At 49.1% G+C, this 20891-nt stretch overlaps 1 protein-coding gene across 8 annotated transcripts; it reads left to right on the forward strand.

The window, feature by feature from the left end:
• The first annotated feature begins 1008 nt into the window (after nt 1–1008).
• GATB (GLU-ADT subunit B) lies at nt 1009–19197 on the forward strand. 8 transcript variants are annotated; one of them, XM_039114968.2, is made up of 10 exons: nt 1016–1177; nt 1503–2218; nt 2896–3609; nt 3785–3994; nt 4609–4749; nt 4858–5061; nt 5160–5357; nt 17727–17795; nt 18435–18551; nt 18664–19197. In XM_039114968.2, the coding sequence occupies exons 3-10, from the start codon at nt 2968–2970 to the stop codon at nt 18742–18744; spliced, it is 1662 nt and encodes a 553-aa protein (XP_038970896.1). In that variant the 5' UTR covers nt 1016–1177; nt 1503–2218; nt 2896–2967; the 3' UTR covers nt 18745–19197. The 8 variants fall into 8 exon arrangements, 7 of the variants coding, with proteins under 7 accessions (XP_038970897.1, XP_089783865.1, XP_038970896.1 ...); XM_039114970.2 differs by having other exon boundaries at nt 1035–1369; XM_039114971.2 differs by having other exon boundaries at nt 1064–1177; nt 1965–2218.
• The last annotated feature ends 1694 nt before the right edge of the window (nt 19198–20891 follow it).

A 20891-nucleotide genomic window follows, 5' to 3' on the forward strand; every position in this document is an offset into this window, starting at 1 on the left:
GCGGCAAAGTTGAATCTCGAATCCAACAATGGGCAGCAACCGTTGGAATGCTCTGATGGCAAGGGTTTGCTATTAGGATAAGAAAAGGCGGGTATTTGGATTTGAAGTTCTAATGGAAAGAGTTCGTTGCCAGGAGACTCAGACAGCAACTTATTGTTGGATGGATTAAGTGCTAGGAATGCGACAGTGGTGGAAAATTTTGTTCTGACAGCAAATCTATGTGATTGAAAATCTTGGATGGCAGAACTATTTTGCTAGGATGCATGAATTGGAAATTTATGAGAAATTTGAGTTTAAGGTTCCCGCAAACAAAGACCTACTGTCAGAAATCTCTGATGGCAAAATTCTACTGTCAGATTGACCAAAATTCAGATACAGCATAAATATGCATGCTTTTTAATGATTTGGTGCCTTTGAAGCGCAGAACAAAGGCTTTAAGGTATCATATGCATCGATATCTTGAAATGTATGAGTTATTAAAAGCGAAATGTGTACCAGCTCTGAGATGAGCTTGATCAAGCTTAAATTAATCTCAAAATGGATTTATTTATTTCAAGCTGATCTCGAGCTTAATTTAGATTCGAACCAAACACGAGCTTATTTGATCAGTTTGATACTTCTAAATACAATTAAAACAATGGAGCTGCTACGCGAGTGGGCTGGTCCCTCCCCCTCCCCTCCTATCTTTTAACAAAAAAAAAAAAACAATTAAAACTATTATAACGTTAAATTGGGCGATCTAAAGTTAAATAAAAGCTGGAATCTCGATTTCAAGTTATGGGTCAGGTCTAGATGAATATTTAAGTATTCCAAAAAATAAAGAATAAAATGATTAAAACTTTTATCCAATGATTTATTATGTATAAAAAATATAATTTTCTAGTCTTGTTGAGCCATGCTTGTTCGAGATCAGTCAATTTGTTGCTTGGCTTGAGATCAGTCAATTTGTTGCTTGTCTTGAAATCATTGTCGAGCCTATTTTCCTGATTCAAGCTTGGTTTATTTGTTGCTTGGTACAAGGGTCATATTTCCTTTCCCATTTCCCTTCCTATCGACTTTAGCGCAACGAACGGAGATAAGAGAAAGAGCCGAGTCGCCGTACGTGTGGACAGGGGAGCGGGCCGACTGCAATCCTATCCGTTCGGAGAGCGGATGAAGAGTTGTAGGGCTGCTGAAGGTAATCAGATGCCCCTTATTCGTCTTATGCTTCTAGTTTTAAATTGCTAGCTATTAATTCTGAGATGTCTAATGGGCGTTCTTCAAGATTTCGTTTTTTCCCCTTTTTTGTTTGAAAAAATGGATTCCTTGTATTAAGAAGAGATTACTTCGGATGCTCAATTCTGAAGCAAAATACGACTTCAAGATTTCGGTATTTTATCTTCTTTTATTTTCTTTCTTAAAAATGGATTCCGTGGATTAGGAACAGATTACTTCGGAATACTCAATTCTGAAGTAAATTAGCTTCCATTGTTGATAGACCCTCAAGGAATTTTTTGTTTCAGCTCCCATTGTTGAATGACGTCTTCAACAAATTGTTCTCAGCAACAGTAAGCTGATGGCTATCAGTTTTGAATCCTCCCAGTCGTCAGCCATGATTCGACTATCAGCTTCTCTCTTGACTAGATGCCAACAACTCATCACCTTCGCTCTCCAAGGCTAAGAGTTCAACCTGAAAGCTGTGCTTCCCCTTACGATTACTGATTTTTTTGTATTCCTCTATGAAATTCCTTGCTGTTTTGGAGTTGCAAGATCCACCCTCTTCTTCATTTCAATAGTGCGGATTCTTGCCCATGACACCCGCCAAATGTTTGATAGATTACCTAAGAGACAGCTTCATCTTTTGAGCGTCGAGTTTGGTGCTTGTTGCTGCCTTGTCTTATAATTTGCCATCAACTTCTAATGTTGCTATGCATGTGTACTGAGGACTTCGTCATTGAAGTTCGTTTATGAGCTTGGCCTTCCAGGATGCTATATTCCATCAACCAACCCACCTGTCTGCATGCACGCCAACGGTTTGGTGCTTTGTGGAAAAGGTGCTGATTGTGTTGTGTTTAAGCAAGCTTGCTTTATCTATGCTTAGCAACCAATGTGTACATCCCATGCGCATGCCACACACAGCAAATAAGAGAGAGACCCAAGCCCCTGTCCGTGTGGACAGGGGAGGGGGCCAACTGTTCTCCATTCAGAGAGCTGATGAAGAGTTTAAGGGCTGCTGAAGGTAATCGGATCCCCCTTCTTCTTCTTTTTCTTCTTCTTACTTCGAATTCTGAAGTAAATACTTCGTCATCTTCTGTTCCTATGGTTGTGGTGCCTCAACTCCAAACTACCCGCTGGGTCTCTATCGCATAGTTATCATTCCTTCTATTTTTGCAAGAAAATCCTAAGTATTGAAGTTTATTCTGATAGAGAAAGGATCTCCACTTCAAAATCTCACCTTTCATTCTATTACAGTCTCTTAAAATGTATGATGCAACACACAAGAACCAAATGCCCTTTCCTTAGCATCAGTTAGGGATTCTTAACATGTGACCTCAACTCCTTGAGGAATCTTCTCATGATAATGTTTTTTTTTTCTTCCAGAAAACATACTTGAACTAGCTAACTTCTTGTTGACTGTTGTATCAAAAATTTATACTGTCTTGCTTGAGATGGATTGAGGCATTTGAAAGTAGCACCTGCGAAACCTGTATTACAAGATCATGGAGTATCATAACCATTTGGACTGCATGCGTTGGTGAATCCTATTCACAATCTTAACTCATACATATAGAGGAGGTTGTAAATTATTTGAATCGGGCCATGGAGCTGCTCCACTAACACAAATTTATGATACTAGGTTGCATTGGTGTTCAAATCTTTTGGTATATTTTGTATGATCATGGTTTCTGCCTGCAGGTACTTTGCTTGTTTGAGGCTAGTCGGACGAGGTAATTAAATTTAGTAACCCCTGGAGTCTGTGGAGGAACCATGGCTTTAATCTATTTCCGATGTATCAGAATGAACCGTCTTTTCCCCCACCCATCATCTCCCTTCACGAAGAAAAGCAGTGTTCTTTTCTGCACATTGCAAGCCTCGCATGCCCAGGTCACTACACAGGTGGAGAACCTTCAAAATCAAAGTAAACAGAAAGAGAAATTGATTCAAACTGCAACTAAAAAAACATTAGAGCACCACAAACATGGGTATGAAGCTATTATTGGTATTGAGACCCATGTCCAGCTGTATACCCTTACAAAGGCCTTCTGTAGCTGCCCTTACCTCTATGGCTCACGACCCAACACCACTATCTGTCCCATCTGCATGGGGCTCCCAGGAACTCTACCAGTTCTGAATTCAAAGGTTGTCGAGTTTGCTGTGAAATTGGGCCTTGCACTCAATTGTGAACTGTCCATGAATTCCAAGTTTGATAGGAAACAATATTTCTATCCTGACCTTCCGAAGGGCTACCAAATATCTCAATTTGATGTTCCGATAGCAACAAAAGGGTTCATTGATTTGGATCTTCCTGTAGAGTTTGGTGGTGGACATAGGAGATTTGGAATAACAAGGATTCATATGGAGGAAGATGCAGGGAAGCTACTTCACTCTGAAGCAGGAAGTTATTCACAGGTTAACCTTCGTCGCTCCTATTCCTTTTTGATTTTTGCTTGTATAAAAGTTCCTCTTAATTTTGGAATTCGACCTAGCTATGATTAGAGAAATGTTTCGAAAGTACTCAATATTACTTAGTTATACAAATTATATCTTCTGAGGTTTTAATATGATTTTAAAATTTCTAGTGCAGGTGGACCTAAATAGGGCTGGAGTGCCATTGCTTGAGATTGTTTCTGAGCCTGATATGAGAAGTGGACTAGAGGCTGCAGAATATGCAGCTGAGCTACAGAGGTTGGTTAGGTACCTCGGTGTGAGTAATGGAAATATGCAGGAAGGATCTCTTCGTTGTGATGTGAATATCTCTGTCCGGCCGATTGGACAATCACAATTTGGGACCAAGGTAATCGTGTAGTGATTTCTTAGTCCACTCCATCTTTTAAAAATAATGCAAACAACTAACTGTGATCAATTTTTCCTTGATATTGGAAGGCTCAGGTTGGAAGGAAAGAAGTTAATACGTTTTAAAATATTGTCTTTAACGTTCTGTTGTCACAGCTAGCAAGGTAGTGATGATATAGAAGAGATAAAATTGGACGATTCTATGGGTAGATAGTGTCTCCGAATAAGAAATTCATTGAATTTGATAAATTTTGATTTTTTTCCATAAAATTTACATCATGAGGGTTGGAGAGCAAATAAAGCAAGTATATACGTTAAACAAATTCTGTTTGTGTCCTATAAGGGTAGAAGATAATGCAGGTAGACTTGCACTTACTTCGTTTCGTTGTTGTTATTGTGTTGAAGGCTGAGTATTGCTGCATTAGTAACATGTTTGAGTAATATAGATATCACAAAATTTTTGTTTCTTTCATATGTTTCTTGTAATCACCTATCTGTTTATTATAAAATTCAGTGTTATTTATAATTGTTGTTGATAGTAAACAGGCACTTGACAGGATGTAATATTATTGTAGATATTGACAGATTCGACACTTTCTTTTACTATATTGACAGGTTGAAATAAAGAACATGAATTCATTTTCTGCAATGAATAGGGCTATAGATTATGAGATATCAAGACAGGTTCTTCTCCACAGTGAGGGTCAAAATGATCAGATTGTACAAGAAACACGCCTTTGGGACGAGGCTGCTCAGGTTTATTCCATGCTCTATTGTTTTCGTCTTCATTTGCTATATGTACTATTGGTTTCTTATAGATTCATAAACATTGCTTGCTTTATTGATTTTTTGTTTACTGTCTAGAAAACTTTTACAATGCGGAAAAAAGAAGGGCTTGCTGATTATAGATATTTTCCTGAGCCCGATCTTCCTGAAGTTGTCCTCACGAAGGGATTTGTTGATGAAATTCGACAATCTTTGCCTGAGCTTCCAGAAGCTAAGCGTAGACGTTATGAAAAAATGGGTCTTAGTATGCAAGATGTTCTCTTCCTTGCTAATGATAACAGTGTAAGTGGTAATTTAATCAGGAATTGTTTTACAGAGGATGTGTACAAATCCTGTAGTATGATTAATATTGATCTCCAACTTTCTATTGAGCTACTTAGGTTGCTGATTTTTTTGATGCTGCTGTCGAGAATGGCGCCGAGGAAAAGTTGGCTGCCAACTGGATCATGGGTGATATTGCAGCTTATCTGAAAAATGAACGGCTAACAATAGATGAGATCAAGCTAACACCAAAGGAGCTTTCTGAGCTAATAGCCTTTATTAAAAATGGAACTATTAGTGGGAAGATTGGAAAGGAGGTGATTATTTTGTTTTTCCAATTATATGCTTAGATACATAATTTTCAAATATAGTGTTATCATGAGTTTACATTCATCCAAGCATGGTTACCAAACCAACCTGAATCAGTGCAACTCCGGCTTGGCCCGTAAACCAAGCGGCTCGAATCAGTTTGGTCTCCAGGTTCAGGAAATGGTGGAAATTAGCAAAACTGTTCTAGTCCAAGCGGAACACTTGGTTCCACTCGATTTGGAGTGTTTCGGGTCGATTCGGTCCATCCTTTGATCCAAAAGAGAAGAGAAGGCCGAAGGATGCCATCCTCCTCTCTCTTCCTTAAAATTGTCAATGGAAGGGTGGGTTTTGTAAGGTAAAACTTATACATTCTACTGCAAGATTAGGTTTATAATAAAAATTTAAAATCCTTTCCCTAATTAAAAGGCATTGAAAGGGAGTTGGTCCTGATTGTAATCAATTTCCTAACATGTAGAGACTATGAAGGGATAGCACATGTAGATCTCGTATAAATCCTATGAAAGCGGCTCTCTTTAGTTCATCTAGAAGAGGGATTAATGAATTCACACATCCACAATATTTAGTGTTGCTGGTGGTCCAAACCGAGAACGATTGACACGACGGTGTGAACGGGGTTCCGCCTGAGTTGTCTTGGTTGGTGCTGGTTGCGCTCCACCTTCCGCCAAGGAACCTGCAAACAAGCCTTGCACCACCACCAGGGTGGTGATGGCCCTCCGACGGTCAAGTCAGAGGAGATTGGAGGAGGAGAGATGATAATCACAAGTGGGAGAGAGTGCTCTAGGAGGTATTGCTTACCCCCCCCTTCTCCCTCCAGCCGTATATATACCTGGCTGGGAGGTCTCTCAGGGGGGTTTGTCGTCGTGGGGCACGATAGAATGGTCACTGACATGGCCGTTACGGGGCGTCGTGGAGCAGCGCTGGGTACGGTCATGGCAGGGCGTAGTGGAGCTCCGCTTTGTACGGTTGATACAGGAGATCGTGGGCAGCATCGGGTACAGCCGTTGCAGGGAGTAGTGGAGCAGGAGGCCGCGGCGTGCCTCTGGAGAATAGCCTGTCGTTATCAAAAGATCTCCGACTCGGGGTCGGAATGCTGGATCATAGGGCAGCCGACCCGGGGTCGGGCTGCGAAGCCGAGGAGGTCCGACTCGGGGTCGGAGTGCTGGATCATAGGGCAGCCGACCCGGGGTCGGGCTGCGGAGCCGAGGAGGTCCGACTCGGGGTCGGAGTGCTGGATCATAGGGCAGCTGTAGCTTTCCTGGATACGCGTGCCGATCACGTGGGGCATGGCGGCTCAATTCTCCCATAACAGTAGCCCCCCACTTCCGAGCCTGGAACCAGAAGGGGAACAGGTGAAGGGAGTGATGTTTCGAGATTGCCGCCATCCTTCGGAGAGGCGCGCGCGCTTCAAGCTTCCCGCCTTCTTTATGGCGTATGGCGGTTGCTGCTGACCTGGCAAGGGTGTCGGCTAAGTATCCCGAAGTTGACCTGAGCGAGATCTTCCTCCTGGACTCCTCTCCGGCGCCATCGCCTGCTGGTTCTCCTGCTGCTTCCCTACCTCCCGCGGACGAGCCCGGCGTTCCCGACCCGGGAGTTCCTCCAAGCTGACCTCTTGTACCTTTCATTGTCTTTTTTATTTTTGTATGTCGGCGTTTTGCCCAATTGTATGGGCCTCGGCCCTGAAAATTAATGCACGTTGAATATTTCTTCATCTCGCCCTCGTCCTCTTTTTTTTTTTTTTTTTTTTTTTTTTTTTTTAGCTCTTGGTTGCTTCTTGCTGACTTTTGATTCCCGAAGTTCTTCCGGCGCTAGGCCAGGCATCCGAGGGTTAAACCTCAGGAAACTCTTCCGGCGCTAAGCCAGGCATCCGAGGGTTAGGCCTCAGGAAATTCTTCCGGCGCTAAGCCAGGCATCCGAGGGTTAGGCCTCAGGAAACTCTTCCGGCGCTAAGCCAGGCATCCGAGGGTTAGGCCTCAGGAAACTCTTCCGGCGCTGAGCCAGGCATCCGAGGGTTAGGCCTCAGGAAACTCTTCCGGCGCTAGGCCAGGCATCCGAGGGTTAGGCCTCAGGAAACTCTTCCGGCGCTAAGCCAGGCATCCGAGGGTTAGGCCTCAGGAAATTCTTCCGGCGCTAAGCCAGGCATCCGAGGGTTAGGCCTCAGGAAACTCTTCCGGCGCTGAGCCAGGCATCCGAGGGTTAGGCCTCAGGAAACTCTTCCGGCGCTAGGCCAGGCATCCGAGGGTTAGTCCTCAGGAAATTCTTCCGGCGCTAAGCCAGGCATCCGAGGGTTAGGCCTCAGGAAATTCTTCCGGCGCTAGGCCAGGCATCCGAGGGTTAGGCCTCAGGAAATTCTTCCGGCGCTAAGCCAGGCATCCGAGGGTTAGTCCTCAGGAAATTCTTCCGGCGCTAAGCCAGGCATCCGAGGGTTAGGCCTCAGGAAATTCTTCCGGCGCTAGGCCAGGCATCCGAGGGTTAGGCCTCAGGAAATTCTTCCGGCGCTAAGCCAGGCATCCGAGGGTTAGGCCTCAGGAAATTCTTCCGCTCGCTGGTCGGCCAAGGCTGGCGCAAGCCGAAGCGACCGGTCGGGGCTTCCGGCTAGTCTGCTCCCGGGATGATCATCGGGTTAGCCAGGCATCTGAGGGTTGTCAAGCCTCAGGGAAATTCCGCTCGTTGGTCGGCCAAGGCTGGCGCAAGCCGAGGCGACCGGTCGGGGCTTCCGGCTAGTCTGCTCCCGGGATGATCATCGGGTTAGCCAGGCATCCGAGGGCCGAGCCTCGGGAGATTCCACTCGTTGGTCGGCCTAGGCTGGCGTAAGCCGAGGCGACCGGTCGGGGCTTCCGGCTAGTCTGCTCCCGGGATGATCATCGGGTTAGCCAGGCATCTGAGGGTTGTCAAGCCTCAGGGAAATTCCGCTCGTTGGTCGGCCAAGGCTGGCGCAAGCCGAGGCGACCGGTCGGGGCTTCCGGCTAGTCTGCTCCCGGGATGATCATCGGGTTAGCCAGGCATCTGAGGGTTGTCAAGCCTCAGGGAAATTCCGCTCGTTGGTCGGCCAAGGCTGGCGCAAGCCGAGGCGACCGGTCGGGGCTTCCGGCTAGTCTGCTCCCGGGATGATCATCGGGTTAGCCAGGCATCTGAGGGTTGTCAAGCCTCAGGGAAATTCCGCTCGTTGGTCGGCCAAGGCTGGCGCAAGCCGAGGCGACCGGTCGGGGCTTCCGGCTAGTCTGCTCCCGGGATGATCATCGGGTTAGCCAGGCATCCGAGGGCCGAGCCTCGGGAGATTCCACTCGTTGGTCGGCCTAGGCTGGCGCAAGCCGAGGCGACCGGTCGGGGCTTCCGGCTAGTCTGCTCCCGGGATGATCATCGGGTTAGCCAGGCATCCGAGGGCCGAGCCTCGGGAGATTCCACTCGTTGGTCGGCCTAGGCTGGCGCAAGCCGAGGCGACCGGTCGGGGCTTCCGGCTAGTCTGCTCCCGGGATGATCATCGGGTTAGCCAGGCATCTGAGGGTTGTCAAGCCTCAGGGAAATTCCGCTCGTTGGTCGGCCAAGGCTGGCGCAAGCCGAGGCGACCGGTCGGGGCTTCCGGCTAGTCTGCTCCCGGGATGATCATCGGGTTAGCCAGGCATCTGAGGGTTGTCAAGCCTCAGGGAAATTCCGCTCGTTGGTCGGCCAAGGCTGGCGCAAGCCGAGGCGACCGGTCGGGGCTTCCGGCTAGTCTGCTCCCGGGATGATCATCGGGTTAGCCAGGCATCCGAGGGCCGAGCCTCGGGACATTCCACTCGTTGGTCGGCCACTTGTCGCTCGCCGCCCATCGGGGTTTCTCTGTGCCCAGCCGCGACCGTGTTTCTCCTCTCCTCCAAGCGTTGCCTGGGGGGAACACGAGAAGGGTATTAAACGCTAATTAATGCGTTACCTGGGAAATCGGATCGCCAGTTGCTGCTGGTGAGGAGTGTTAGTTGAGCGGCCGCGATACGCGGGTTCTTCGAGGAGGATGCGGCCTGGGCGCGAGCGGAGACACGTGGACCTAGAGGTATACGTCACCCGGATCGTCCTGCACAAAGAATGCGATTTAAGGAGAATGACGCTTAGGAAATCGCGGGGAGATACGCCTCGGGAGCCGGAACGGCTCCGGATTCAGTGCGCCTGCATTTATTGGAGCCACCCGTATCGGAACTACCAGGGGGCCGCAGCTTGGCTATAAATACAGGTGCAGGTACGATGGAATTTGCCAAGCCGGAGCTGCAGGTTGCCATGGATCGCGGACCTCCTCCTTGGCATATGACTGAGAGACTCCTGTCGAAGGAAAGGGGAGGCGCTCCCCTTACAACTTCAGCCAACTAGCCGTTTCATCTGGGATCAACATGGAGGGTCTCCCCGGCGGAACTCCGCTCTAGGCGTTTCATCCGGGATCACATCTCCCCTCCTTGAAGTTCAGCCTCCCGGTTGAGCTCTGCGCCGGACGCTCAATCCGGGACCGCGCCTCCATATACTCTTCCCCCTTGAATCCCTTCTCTTCCCTACCACTGGGGAAGATGGGAATATCCTTTGGAGGCGGCGTTCCCCTGGGGGCAGCGGGAGCTTCTTCTGCGGCGGCTCCTCCTCTTTTTGGTGAGGTGCTGGATGGCGCCTCCGGTTAGAAGCACCCACTTCTGGTGGGACTGCAGCCGCCCTGGGTTGAGGGTTTGGGTCCCCACCTCTTCTTTACTTTCTTTACTCCCTAATTCCCCTCTGGGAATTCCTTGTAATCACACGAGCACGCCACTGTAACCAGAAATTATTGAAATGAAAAGTATTGCACCTTTTTAAATTGTCTTTCTGGCCTTGTTGTTCTACTGGTAATACATCCGCAGGTTAGCGGAATTCCAGCCCCTTGGAATTTCTCGGCCATCTAGGGCTTCCAACTGGTAGGAGCCAGGTCGGTTTACCCAACGAACTTTATACGGGCCTTCCCAATTTGGCGCTAGCTTCCCACCTTCCGTAGGTTGAGATGCCTTAGCTCGCCTCAGCACCAGATCTCCAATTCTGAAAAGCTTCGGTCGGACTTTGGAGTTGTAATATCGGGCCACCCTCTGCTGATACGTTGCCATCCGTACCTGAGCCATTTCCCTTGCCTCTTCCAAGAGATCCAAGTTCCCTCGGAGTTGCTCTGAATTGGCCTCGGGTCGGTGCGCGGCCACCCGAGGCGAGGGGAGTCCGAGCTCCACGGGGGCAACGGCTTCCGTGCCATAGGTTAGGCTGAAAGGCGTCTCTCCAGTAGGAGTCCGTTGTGTGGTCCGATACGCCCAAAGGACATTCTCGAGTTCCTCGACCCAAGCTTGCCCCGTCCGGCCGATCCGCGCTTTGATACCTTGGAGGATTGTCCGATTTGTGACCTCGGCCTCGCCGTTGGTTTGGGGATGCGACACGGATGTGAACCGATGCTCGATCCCGAATTCCTCGCAGAAGTCCCGGAAGTGCTTGTTATCAAACTGTCGACCGTTATCCGAGATGAGGACCCGAGGTACTCCAAATCGGACAATGATGTTCTTCTTCACGAACTTCCGGACTTGTGCCTCCGTGATGGTGGCCAGTGGCTCTGCCTCCACCCACTTGGTGAAGTAGTCGATGGCGACAATCAAAAATTTCCGCTGGGCCGAAGCGACGGGGAATGGTCCGAGGATATCCATTCCCCACTGTGCGAAGGGCCAGGGCGCGGTGATTGGCGCCAAGGGGACAGAGGGGACTCTCTGGACGTTGGCGTGGCGCTGGCAGGCGTCGCATTTCCGCACGTGGTCCTTCGAGTCCTCCAACAAGGTCGGCCAATAGTAGCCTTGCCTCATGATCTTATGCGCCAAGGACCTAGCCCCCAAGTGCGATCCGCAGATGCCTTCGTGGACTTCGCCGAGGGCGTAGGCCGCTTCCGCGGGGCGGAGGCACCTTAAGAGGGGGGCGGTAAACGAGGTCCGATACAGCCTCCCTTCATAAAGTACGTAGTGGGCGGACTTCTTTACAAGCCGCCGGGCCTGATCTTCGTCTTCAGGGAGGATTCCTTCGGCGAGGTAGGCGACGAGCGGGTCCATCCAAGACGGCTCCGGATCAATTGCCATCACCGCTCCAGCCCCGTCAATGCTCGGGGCATCCAGGGTCTCCAGGTAGATTGCCCTCGACAAGTTGTGCGCGTCTGCGTCCACTAGGCGGGACAACCTGTCGGCCCTGGCATTTTCGCTCCTCGGGACCTGCTGAATGTCAACACTGCCGAGGTCGGGAATGAGTGTTTGCACCTTCCGGACGTAGCTCTGCATGGTCGGGCTCCGCGCCTCGAACTCCCCTCGAACCTGCCCGACCACCAGCTGGGAGTCGGTGAAGACTTTCAGACGCCGGATGCCGAGCTCCTTGGCGAGTTTGAGTCCCGCGACTAGGGCCTCGTACTCCGCCTCATTGTTGGTCACTGGAAATCCGAACCTCAAGGCATACTCGGCTATCACTCCATCGGGATTGGTGAGGACCAGCCCAGCCCCTCCACCTTCAGGGTTCGACGACCCGTCAATGTGGAGCGTCCAGATCGGGAGATCGAGGCTGGGTGTCTCCGGCGGCTTAGGTTCCGCCTCCTGCACAGTGCACTCAGCGAGAAAGTCCGCGAGCACCTGGGCCTTGATGGCTGGTCGGGGCTGGTAGCGGATGTCGAACTCACCAAGTTCTACTGCCCACTTCACCAGCCGTCCCGCATTCTCTGGATTGCTGAGAATCTGCCGCAGTGGTTGATCGGTCAAAAGGGTGACAGAATGAGCCTGGAAATAGGGGCGAAGCCTCCTGGTCGCAGTCAGCAGCGCGAAGGCGATCTTCTCAGCCTTCGTGTACCGCGTCTCGGCATCCCGGAGGACTCGGCTGATGTAGTATACAGGCTTCTGAAGTCTTGCCTCTTCCCGAACCAGTACTGCGCTGACTGCGGTTGGGGAGACCGCCAGGTAAAGGTAGAGCATCTCCCCCTCTTGCGGCTTGGACAGCAGGGGAGGAGACGCCATGTACTCCTTGAGCTGGTCGAACGCCGCATGACATTCGGCCGTCCAGAGGAAGTCTTTTGGGCGCTTCAACACCTTGAAGAATGGTTGGCAGCGTTCGGCCGACTTTGCCACAAATCGTCCGAGCGCGGCGACCCTTCCAGCGAGCTCCTGAACCTCCTTCACTTTGGTCGGAGGGGACATATCTTGGATGGCTTTGATCTTGTCCGGGTTGGCCTCGATCCCGCGCTGGTTGACAATGAAACCGAGGAACCTCCCGGCCGAAGCACCAAAAGCGCACTTCGCTGGGTTTAGCTTCATGCGAAACTTTCGCAAGGTGGTGAAAGTCTCCTCCAGATCTGCAATGTGCTGGTCTGCATGGCGGCTTTTTACCAGCATATCGTCCACGTACACCTCCATATTCCGGCCGATCTGCTCCTTGAAGATTTTATTGACGAGGCGCTGGTATGTGGCGCCAGCGTTCTTCAGACCGAAGGGCATTACCTTGTAACAGTACAGCCCCCGGTCTGTTATGAAGGCAGTTTTCTCCTCGTCCTGTGGAGCCATCATTATTTGGTTGTAGCCGGAGAAGGCGTCCATAAAAGACAGTAGCTGATATCCGGAAGTCGCGTCGACCAGTTGGTCTATCCGTGGAAGCGGAAAGCTATCCTTGGGGCACGCCTTGTTCAGGTCGGTGTAGTCGACGCACATCCTCCACTTCCCGCTCGCCTTCCGGACAAGTACGACGTTTGCCAGCCACTCGGGGTAGCTCACCTCTCTTATGAAACCTGCCTCCAAGAGTTTGTCTACCTCCTGGTCGACCACCCGGATCCGATCCGGGGCACAGTGTCTCTTCTTTTGCTTTACTGGTCGGTGGGTCGGGTCGACGTTGAGGGCGTGAGAAACGACCTCCGGGTCGATCCCAGGTACATCGGCCGCCGACCAGGCAAACACATCTGCATTGGCTCGGAGGAATTCCACTAACCGGAGCCGAGCTTCCAAGTCGAGGTTGGCACCGACCCGGACCGTGCGGTCCGGGCGGCCTTCTTCGAGGGGAACTTCGATTACGCCCTCGGCCGGCTCCCCGTGCCGCAAGGCCACTTCGTCTCTGGCGTCAAGTGACTCGACGCTTAGGGCCTCCATGGGCTTCTTCCCTTTGAGAGTTGCTAGGAAACACTGCCGTGCGGTCGGCTGGTCACCTCGGACCTCTCCAATCCCGGCCGCTGTGGGGAACCGCATGAGCAAATGGTAGGTAGAAACCACCGCGCGAAGGGCGTTCAGTCCGGGTCGTCCGAGGATAGCGTTGTAGGCCGAGGGGACACGGACGACCAAGAACCCGAGCCGCACCGTGGCTTCTGCGGGTGCAATGCCCGCAGTCACAGGCAGCTCGATGACACCTTCGGCCGAGATAGCGTCTCCAGTGAATCCTATGAGGGGGGTGGATGTTTTGTGCAACAATTGTCGGGAAAAGCCCATCTTTTGGAAGGCCTCGTAATACAAAATATCAGCTGAGCTTCCACTATCCACAAGAACACGCCTTACATCATAGTCCGCCATAGTGAGAGAGATCACCATGGCGTCATCGTGGGGAGTCTGAACCCCCTTTACATCTTCATCACAAAAAGTGATTACATTTCCGACCCGCTGCCTCTTCGCGACGGCCACTCCTGATACTTCCGCCGAGCCCCCTGCGTTCCTCACGGGCCGAGAGCAGCCCCCAGTGATGGTGTGGATCACTCCCGCAACGGGTCGATTCTGCTCCCGAGGCTCCTGAGGGGCCGGGTCGGCTGGACGCGGGTCTGCGGGGGGACGTCGGTCGTTTACATATCGACCGAGACGCCCTCGGCGAATGAGAGCCTCGATCTCGTCCCGAAGCTGGAAGCAGTCTTCGGTATCGTGGCCGTGGTCTCGGTGGTACTCACAGTACGCCCGAGAAGGCTTCCTCCCAGGGATCTTCTTCATCTGCCTCGGGACCGGGAGGTCCTCCCGCCCCTTGACCTCCATGAGGATCTGGGCCCGGGGGGCCAGGAGTGGGGTGTACCGGTTGAAGCGTCGGTGCGGAGAACGAGGGCGTGTGGCGCCGTGGTTCCTTGCTGGTGACGGGCTTCTGCGCCGGCGTTGAGGCGTCGGGCTCCTCCTCTGGGGTGCCTCTTTTCGCCTTTTCTTCCCGGGCTTTAGAGGGGCCTCGGCGGCCTCCTTGTTCCGGTGGGAGGCTGCCTCCTCGGCGTCTGCATACTGGTTTGCCCGAGACAACAGCTCCGGGAAGCTCCGCGGCAGGCGTTTGTCCAGGGAGAAGGTGAGTCTGCCCTTCCGGAAGCCTCGCTTCAGGGCTGAGAGAGCCACCTCCTGGCTCAAATTCCGGACCTCCAGTGTTGCCTTGTTGAAGCGGGTGAGATAATCCCGCAGGCTCTCTCCCTCGTTCTGCCGGACATCGAAGAGGGAGTCGGAGACCAGTCTTCGCCGGCTACTGACGGCGAAATGGCTGATGAAGAGACGGGTGAACTGGTGGAAGGACTGGATGGAATTAGCCTCCAGGCCGGCGAACCACGCCCTTGCCGGGCCGCGGAGGGTCGCCGGGAAGGCCTTGCAGAGGAGAGGATCCGATGCTCCATGGAGGAGCATAAGAGTCCTGAAACTCTCCACGTGGTCCCGTGGGTCCGCCGCCCCGTCGTAGGGTTCGATCGCCGGCATTTTGAACCCCGGCGGGTTTAGGGTTCGCAGGATCCTTGAGGCAAGCGCCGGCTGGGAGGAGATTTCCAAGTCGGCGAAGGGATCTTTGGAGTGGCCCTTCAGGACCTGGAGCTGTCTGTGGAGATCGTCCACCCGCCGGTCCAGGAAGCGCGACCGGTGGGTGGGAGACAAGGAGCGGCGCGAGGGGGACCGACTGGAGTGCGGGCCCCTCGAGGACTGGGGTGTCTGAGAACGCGCCCGGGTCCGCCTCTCGTACCCCGCGCAGCTCCGATGAGAAGGTCCTGGCAGAATGGACCGCACTCGAGAATCCTCCCCGCGCCGGCGCTCCTCTCCATGGGAGAGGAAGGAGCGCGGGTTGTGAGGAAGAGGCGAGTGCTCGGGGAGCAGCGGCTCCTGAGCCCGCTGCGGCACCCGAGAGATCACACCCTGCAGATTCTGCACTGCCTCCGCGAGGGTGCGAACCTGCTGGGCTAGCTGGTCGAACTGAGCAGGTTCGACCGTCTGAATGGGAGGAGAAGCGGTGGAATGCTGCTGAGAGTGTGTTGGGGACGCAGCAGCCTCCCGGCCAGAGGCGCGAGAGGCTCCGCGACCGGAAGCATTGGAAGCTCCGCGACCACCTCGCCGTGCCATTACGATCGTTCTGAGATTCGTCCCTTCCTCTAGCGCCAACTGTTGCTGGTGGTCCAAACCGAGAACGATTGACACGACGGTGTGAACGGGGTTCCGCCTGAGTTGTCTTGGTTGGTGCTGGTTGCGCTCCACCTTCCGCCAAGGAACCTGCAAACAAGCCTTGCACCACCACCAGGGTGGTGATGGCCCTCCGACGGTCAAGTCAGAGGAGATTGGAGGAGGAGAGATGATAATCACAAGTGGGAGAGAGTGCTCTAGGAGGTATTGCTTACCCCCCCTTCTCCCCCCAGCCGTATATATACCTGGCTGGGAGGTCTCTCAGGGGGGTTTGTCGTCGTGGGGCACGATAGAATGGCCACTGACATGGCCGTTACGGGGCGTCGTGGAGCAGCGCTGGGTACGGTCATGGCAGGGCGTAGTGGAGCTCCGCTTTGTACGGTTGATACAGGAGATCGTGGGCAGCATCGGGTACAGCCGTTGCAGGGAGTAGTGGAGCAGGAGGCCGCGGCGTGCCTCTGGAGAATAGCCTGTCGTTATCAAAAGATCTCCGACTCGGGGTCGGAATGCTGGATCATAGGGCAGCCGACCCGGGGTCGGGCTGCGAAGCCGAGGAGGTCCGACTCGGGGTCGGAGTGCTGGATCATAGGGCAGCCGACCCGGGGTCGGGCTGCGGAGCCGAGGAGGTCCGACTCGGGGTCGGAGTGCTGGATCATAGGGCAGCTGTAGCTTTCCTGGATACGCGTGCCGATCACGTGGGGCATGGCGGCTCAATTCCCCCATAACATTTAGTATTTGAATAAAAATCTTGCCCACCATTATTAACCTTTTTCATAACCTATGCCATGCTCTTAAGCAAAATATGTTTCACCCAAATCTGAGCTTTGTATTACTTAAGTGAGCCATCGACAAATAAATACACTTTCCATGGTAGTGATTGGAGAAGGCAAGCTCTCATACATTGCTATGTTGAAGAACAAAATGCACCTTAACCACATAGGCTTCGGTCATTTAGGAATTTTGGAATCCTCCTACTATGTTTCAATTCTTGATGAGAACAATGGTTGCATAAACGAAATGAAAGCTTAAGAAAACCCTAAGATTGTTTTGTTAGACCAATGGCTCTCTAGTAGCTCCTGAATGTAAATCAGGCAACAACAATTAAGTACGACATAAAGAGGTGCAGCCATAAGCCTAGAGGCAAGACAGTAACTAAACAGACTTTTGGGTGTCATGTCCCCCTATATATTGGGATAAAGTAGTCTATTTAAATCTATGGAATGAAAGCAACGTCATTAGAGTTAAAAGTAAGGGGAGAATGGCATAGGTCAAAAAGCAATAGTTCAAGAAGAAGGTAATGGCTGAAAGATAGATGCAGATAAGAAAAATTAGGGCGTACAGTGATATGCATCTGCATACTGAGTTGCTATTCCATATTTAATTGTTACAATTGCATATATTAAGCAATCATACAGTTTCTCGAGGTCAATATGAACTAAAATAACATTAAAACATCCTTTAAGTCATAATTTAAAGATCCATAAATATTTAACTAACCCCAAATATAAAAAAGAAGAAAGAAAAAAAGGGGCAAAAATGGTGAGCTAATACTAACCGACATATCTGTGTTCCGAGTATCGGTACATTTCAGCTCGATACCATATAGTATCGGTACCTAACCAGTATAGTCTCAGTACCAACTATCGAGATTGCACACCTCGCATCCAAGGTAAAAGTACTTCGTTGACCATTATAATTAACTGCCTAGATTCTAGAGGGGCCTTTATAATCTGTTCTTGATTTATTGTGATGTATGTGACTTGTTAAGCTAGTTTTTTAGTGTGAAATCATCGTGGATCTCTTTTGTGCACAATCTGATACTTTTAGAGGCTATCACTGTTCCCTTCATCATGGTTTATTATTTACGTGGTTATGATCTAATTTTATTCTATGTACTCTGTTTTGTGCTCTTTCATGGATTATTGCACTGTTGTCACTTCTCCAGCATTTGCTTCTCAATTTTCATTAACTGTTCTCCGTTTCTATTTTTATACTGAACTCCTGCAGATACTTTTTGAGCTTATATCCAAAGGCGGGACTGTCAAGTCATTGATAGAAGAAAAAGATCTAGTTCAGGTAAGTCCTTTTCATTACTGGCAAAATTCTTAGACATTTGTTTGCATGCTGGTTGTAATATCTTGGGCTTTCCAGTAGTACCAAAATCTCTTCATCATTGTCTTCTTCTCTCTTTTCTCTTGTTTTTTCCTTTCTTTTTGTAGAAGATTCACTGCTTCACATTATGGTTTTAGTTATCCTCGGTATTAGCATGGTGGAAAAAGGTTAAGGCTTTTTACTACTCCAAATTTGAAGCGACGGAATGGGTGAACCTTTTAAAGGTGTTGAAATTTGTGTACTGTATTAGGGTGTCTAACACTTGCTGAAACTTATAGAAACTATGTAAGGGAGGCGGAAAACTTTATTTCCTTTACTGATGCTGGTTCTTTTGATCTTTGGTAATTGCTTTGAGGTTAAAAAGATGATATGCTCGGAAATATTTCCATGTGAGAAGTTAAAGTAATACATGCGCAAGTTCTAACTAGAGTGTTTTTTTAAAAAAAGAAAAAAGAAATATGGAGGAGGTTGCCCACCCACAGTTCTAATTGTAGTTGTGATCAGGAATTATTCTGCAATTTAGTGAGCATTTTCCTCTTTCTCCTCATGTGCAATTACATCCCATTGATCATATGGAGGTTCTTTCTTATTTGAGAACTACAGATAGTAGATCCTGCCACAATCGAAGCATTAGTGGATAAAGTTCTTGCTGCAAATCCCAAGCAACTTCAACAATACCGTGGGGGCAAAACTAAGTTACAAGGATTTTTTGCTGGTCAGGTGTGGAACTATGGAAGCTTCACCATCCTTCTAGTACCTCTGATTATTTTTCTTTTTTTTCCAATTCTTGTCCTTACTCTAGGATCTGAAGTTCTACTCTATTTGCCTTCAGGTGATGAAGGAATCCAAGGGTAAGGCAAATCCAATGCTTCTGAACAAGATCCTCACAGAAAAATTAAATGCTGGGGGCTGATAATATTGAAAAGAGGGCGAAGCTTAAGCTTATATGTAATTTTCATTCTGTGCTTACTATGCATATGCACATGCACATTGAGTACAAATTTAAGCATGTGCTTGCCGTCGTGGGAGAGATGAAGTGGTGAAGATTCAGAGAGAATGGTTCACCCAGTGTCCATGTTTTCATTCCATGACTAATGCATGGTGTGGCATCAACTCCTTGACTTGGGTCCTTATTGTTCACTCTGAAGTTTTGTTGCCTTTTTGATGTCTTGCTTGCAAATGGGAAGATGCAAAAGATGCTTCTTTGATGGTATGAACTCCATCACAAGTTGTTCTTAACATCCCCAGTATAATTTTGATGCATCCTGTTGTAAAGAAGATTTGCAATATCAGAGCTTGTTGGTCATTGTCAACTGTTTCCCGAATACTTGGATGAGAAGGATGCTATGCATATTTTGTTCTCTAATCTCCAATTGGGCAGAAATTTTTTTTTTCCCCCTCCTCACTTGTAAGTATCATTCTGATTTGGCGCATGGCACATCTTGTAGGTTACTTTTATTATTATTTCATTTGGTTGGAGTATTTTCTAATGTAATGGCATTCCTTCTGCTTCAAAGGTATCCCATAGTCTATTGGTTTGTCATTCTTCAGCGACCCTCGGAGCGGCGATGTCTTTTTTATCTTTTTAAGAAAAAGAAATAATATGATTATATTTAAATAAATTTTCCTTGAATATAATGTTAATTTGTATGGGTTAGATGTCACGTCCCAAATATGATTCAACATTGAATTTGGTTAGAATTGGTTGGGAGAATAGCTGTCAAGTTTGAGTTCGGCAGTGTCTTTTTTGATCTGATGGAGGATTCTTCTTTAAATCAGGTTGATGTTGAAAACCTAAGAAACAACAATTTCACTTATGTTTAGTTTAATCGAGAACGTGATCATGTTAGAAAAGATGAAATAGTTACCGGTAATTATCATATTGTAAAATTTAAGACAAGCAAGATCTCTTCCCAACTTTTACGCTTCTAGTGTTAGCCTAACTGTTTCTATATTTTTTCATATTGGCTACTTCTAAAAATACATTAGCGGTAGAAATGAAAAAGTTTGAGGGTCTATTTGAATATTTTAATGGAATTGAACTTAAAATTCTATAAGAATTAGGTATGTTGACCCATCTATTTTGTATTTTCTAGAAGTCTGCCCAAATCCAACTTGGATCCTAACTTTTGGACCACAAGGGAAAAAAAACCTACCCGCAAGATTTAGATTGGATGGTATTTGGTTGAGACATGCTTAAATAGATGCCTAATTCACGAATCCTACGAAATTTTCGGCCAAATCCTATAAGACTATCAAAACAAACCCTCAAAGAAATCTTGCATCATTAATATTATTTTCAGGTTTCTGTTGAATCCATGAATTTTTTATCTCCCATCGCTAAGCTCTTGTCACCTTGTTCATGTGGACAGGCAATCACAAGAGCAATTAACAAGATCACATGATTATATATATATATATATACTTATATAATTTGCTTGGTTGGTGCTTTTTTTTTTTAATATATATATGTAGAGAACAAATAAGAGGTTCTAATCACACACAGTCTCTATATCCACAGCCCTTATCCACCTGGGCCGCAACCCAGGTCTCCTGGCAGATCGAGTCCAATGGTTGCAGAGCCGTGCCAACGTGGGCTCATTTCGGCATTGAACGCTCACCCTTGCCAAGTGGCGATTGGCAAGACGTGGTACGATTTGATTTAAATGCCCTTCCGAGTATCTTAAAATCTGGGGTCAGAGGTTGGTGCTGACCATCCCTTAATCTGCGATATATGGATGATGATGAGAGATGGAGGGGTGGTCCAGGCGAAGCATGTGTTTAGAGAAGCTAACGGGGCTGCGGATTGGATGGCCACGTATGTGGCTAACTATGCCAGTAGTACCCTATGGGCAGGGGACGGGGAGCTGCCTCGGAAGCTCTGGGACGTTTTATTTTTCGATTTTATTGGGTGCATTCGTACACGTGTTGTATAGATCACCCGGTCTCAAAAAAAAAAAAAAAACTTAAAATCTGGAAAAGCGCTACGGCCCGGTCCATTTCTATCGAGCCGAACAGGGCCTTTTCTATCCGGCCCGGTCCGGTCTTGTCGACCCTAAT

This window comes from Phoenix dactylifera, chromosome 16 (assembly GCF_051530095.1).
Source record: "Phoenix dactylifera cultivar Ajwa chromosome 16, Ajwa_hap1_PhDact_Kaust_v1.1, whole genome shotgun sequence".
Taxonomy (NCBI): domain Eukaryota; kingdom Viridiplantae; phylum Streptophyta; class Magnoliopsida; order Arecales; family Arecaceae; genus Phoenix; species Phoenix dactylifera.

Coding starts and splice junctions, on each gene's coding strand:
- GATB (XM_039114969.2), top strand. CDS start 2,968: ATGGCTTTAATCTATTTCCGATGTATCAGAATGAACCGTCTTTTCCCC. Junction 3,995..4,608: donor AATCACAATTTGGGACCAAG/GTAATCGTGTAG, acceptor CTATATTGACAG/GTTGAAATAAAGAACATGAA. Junction 18,552..18,663: donor AAGGATTTTTTGCTGGTCAG/GTGTGGAACTAT, acceptor ATTTGCCTTCAG/GTGATGAAGGAATCCAAGGG.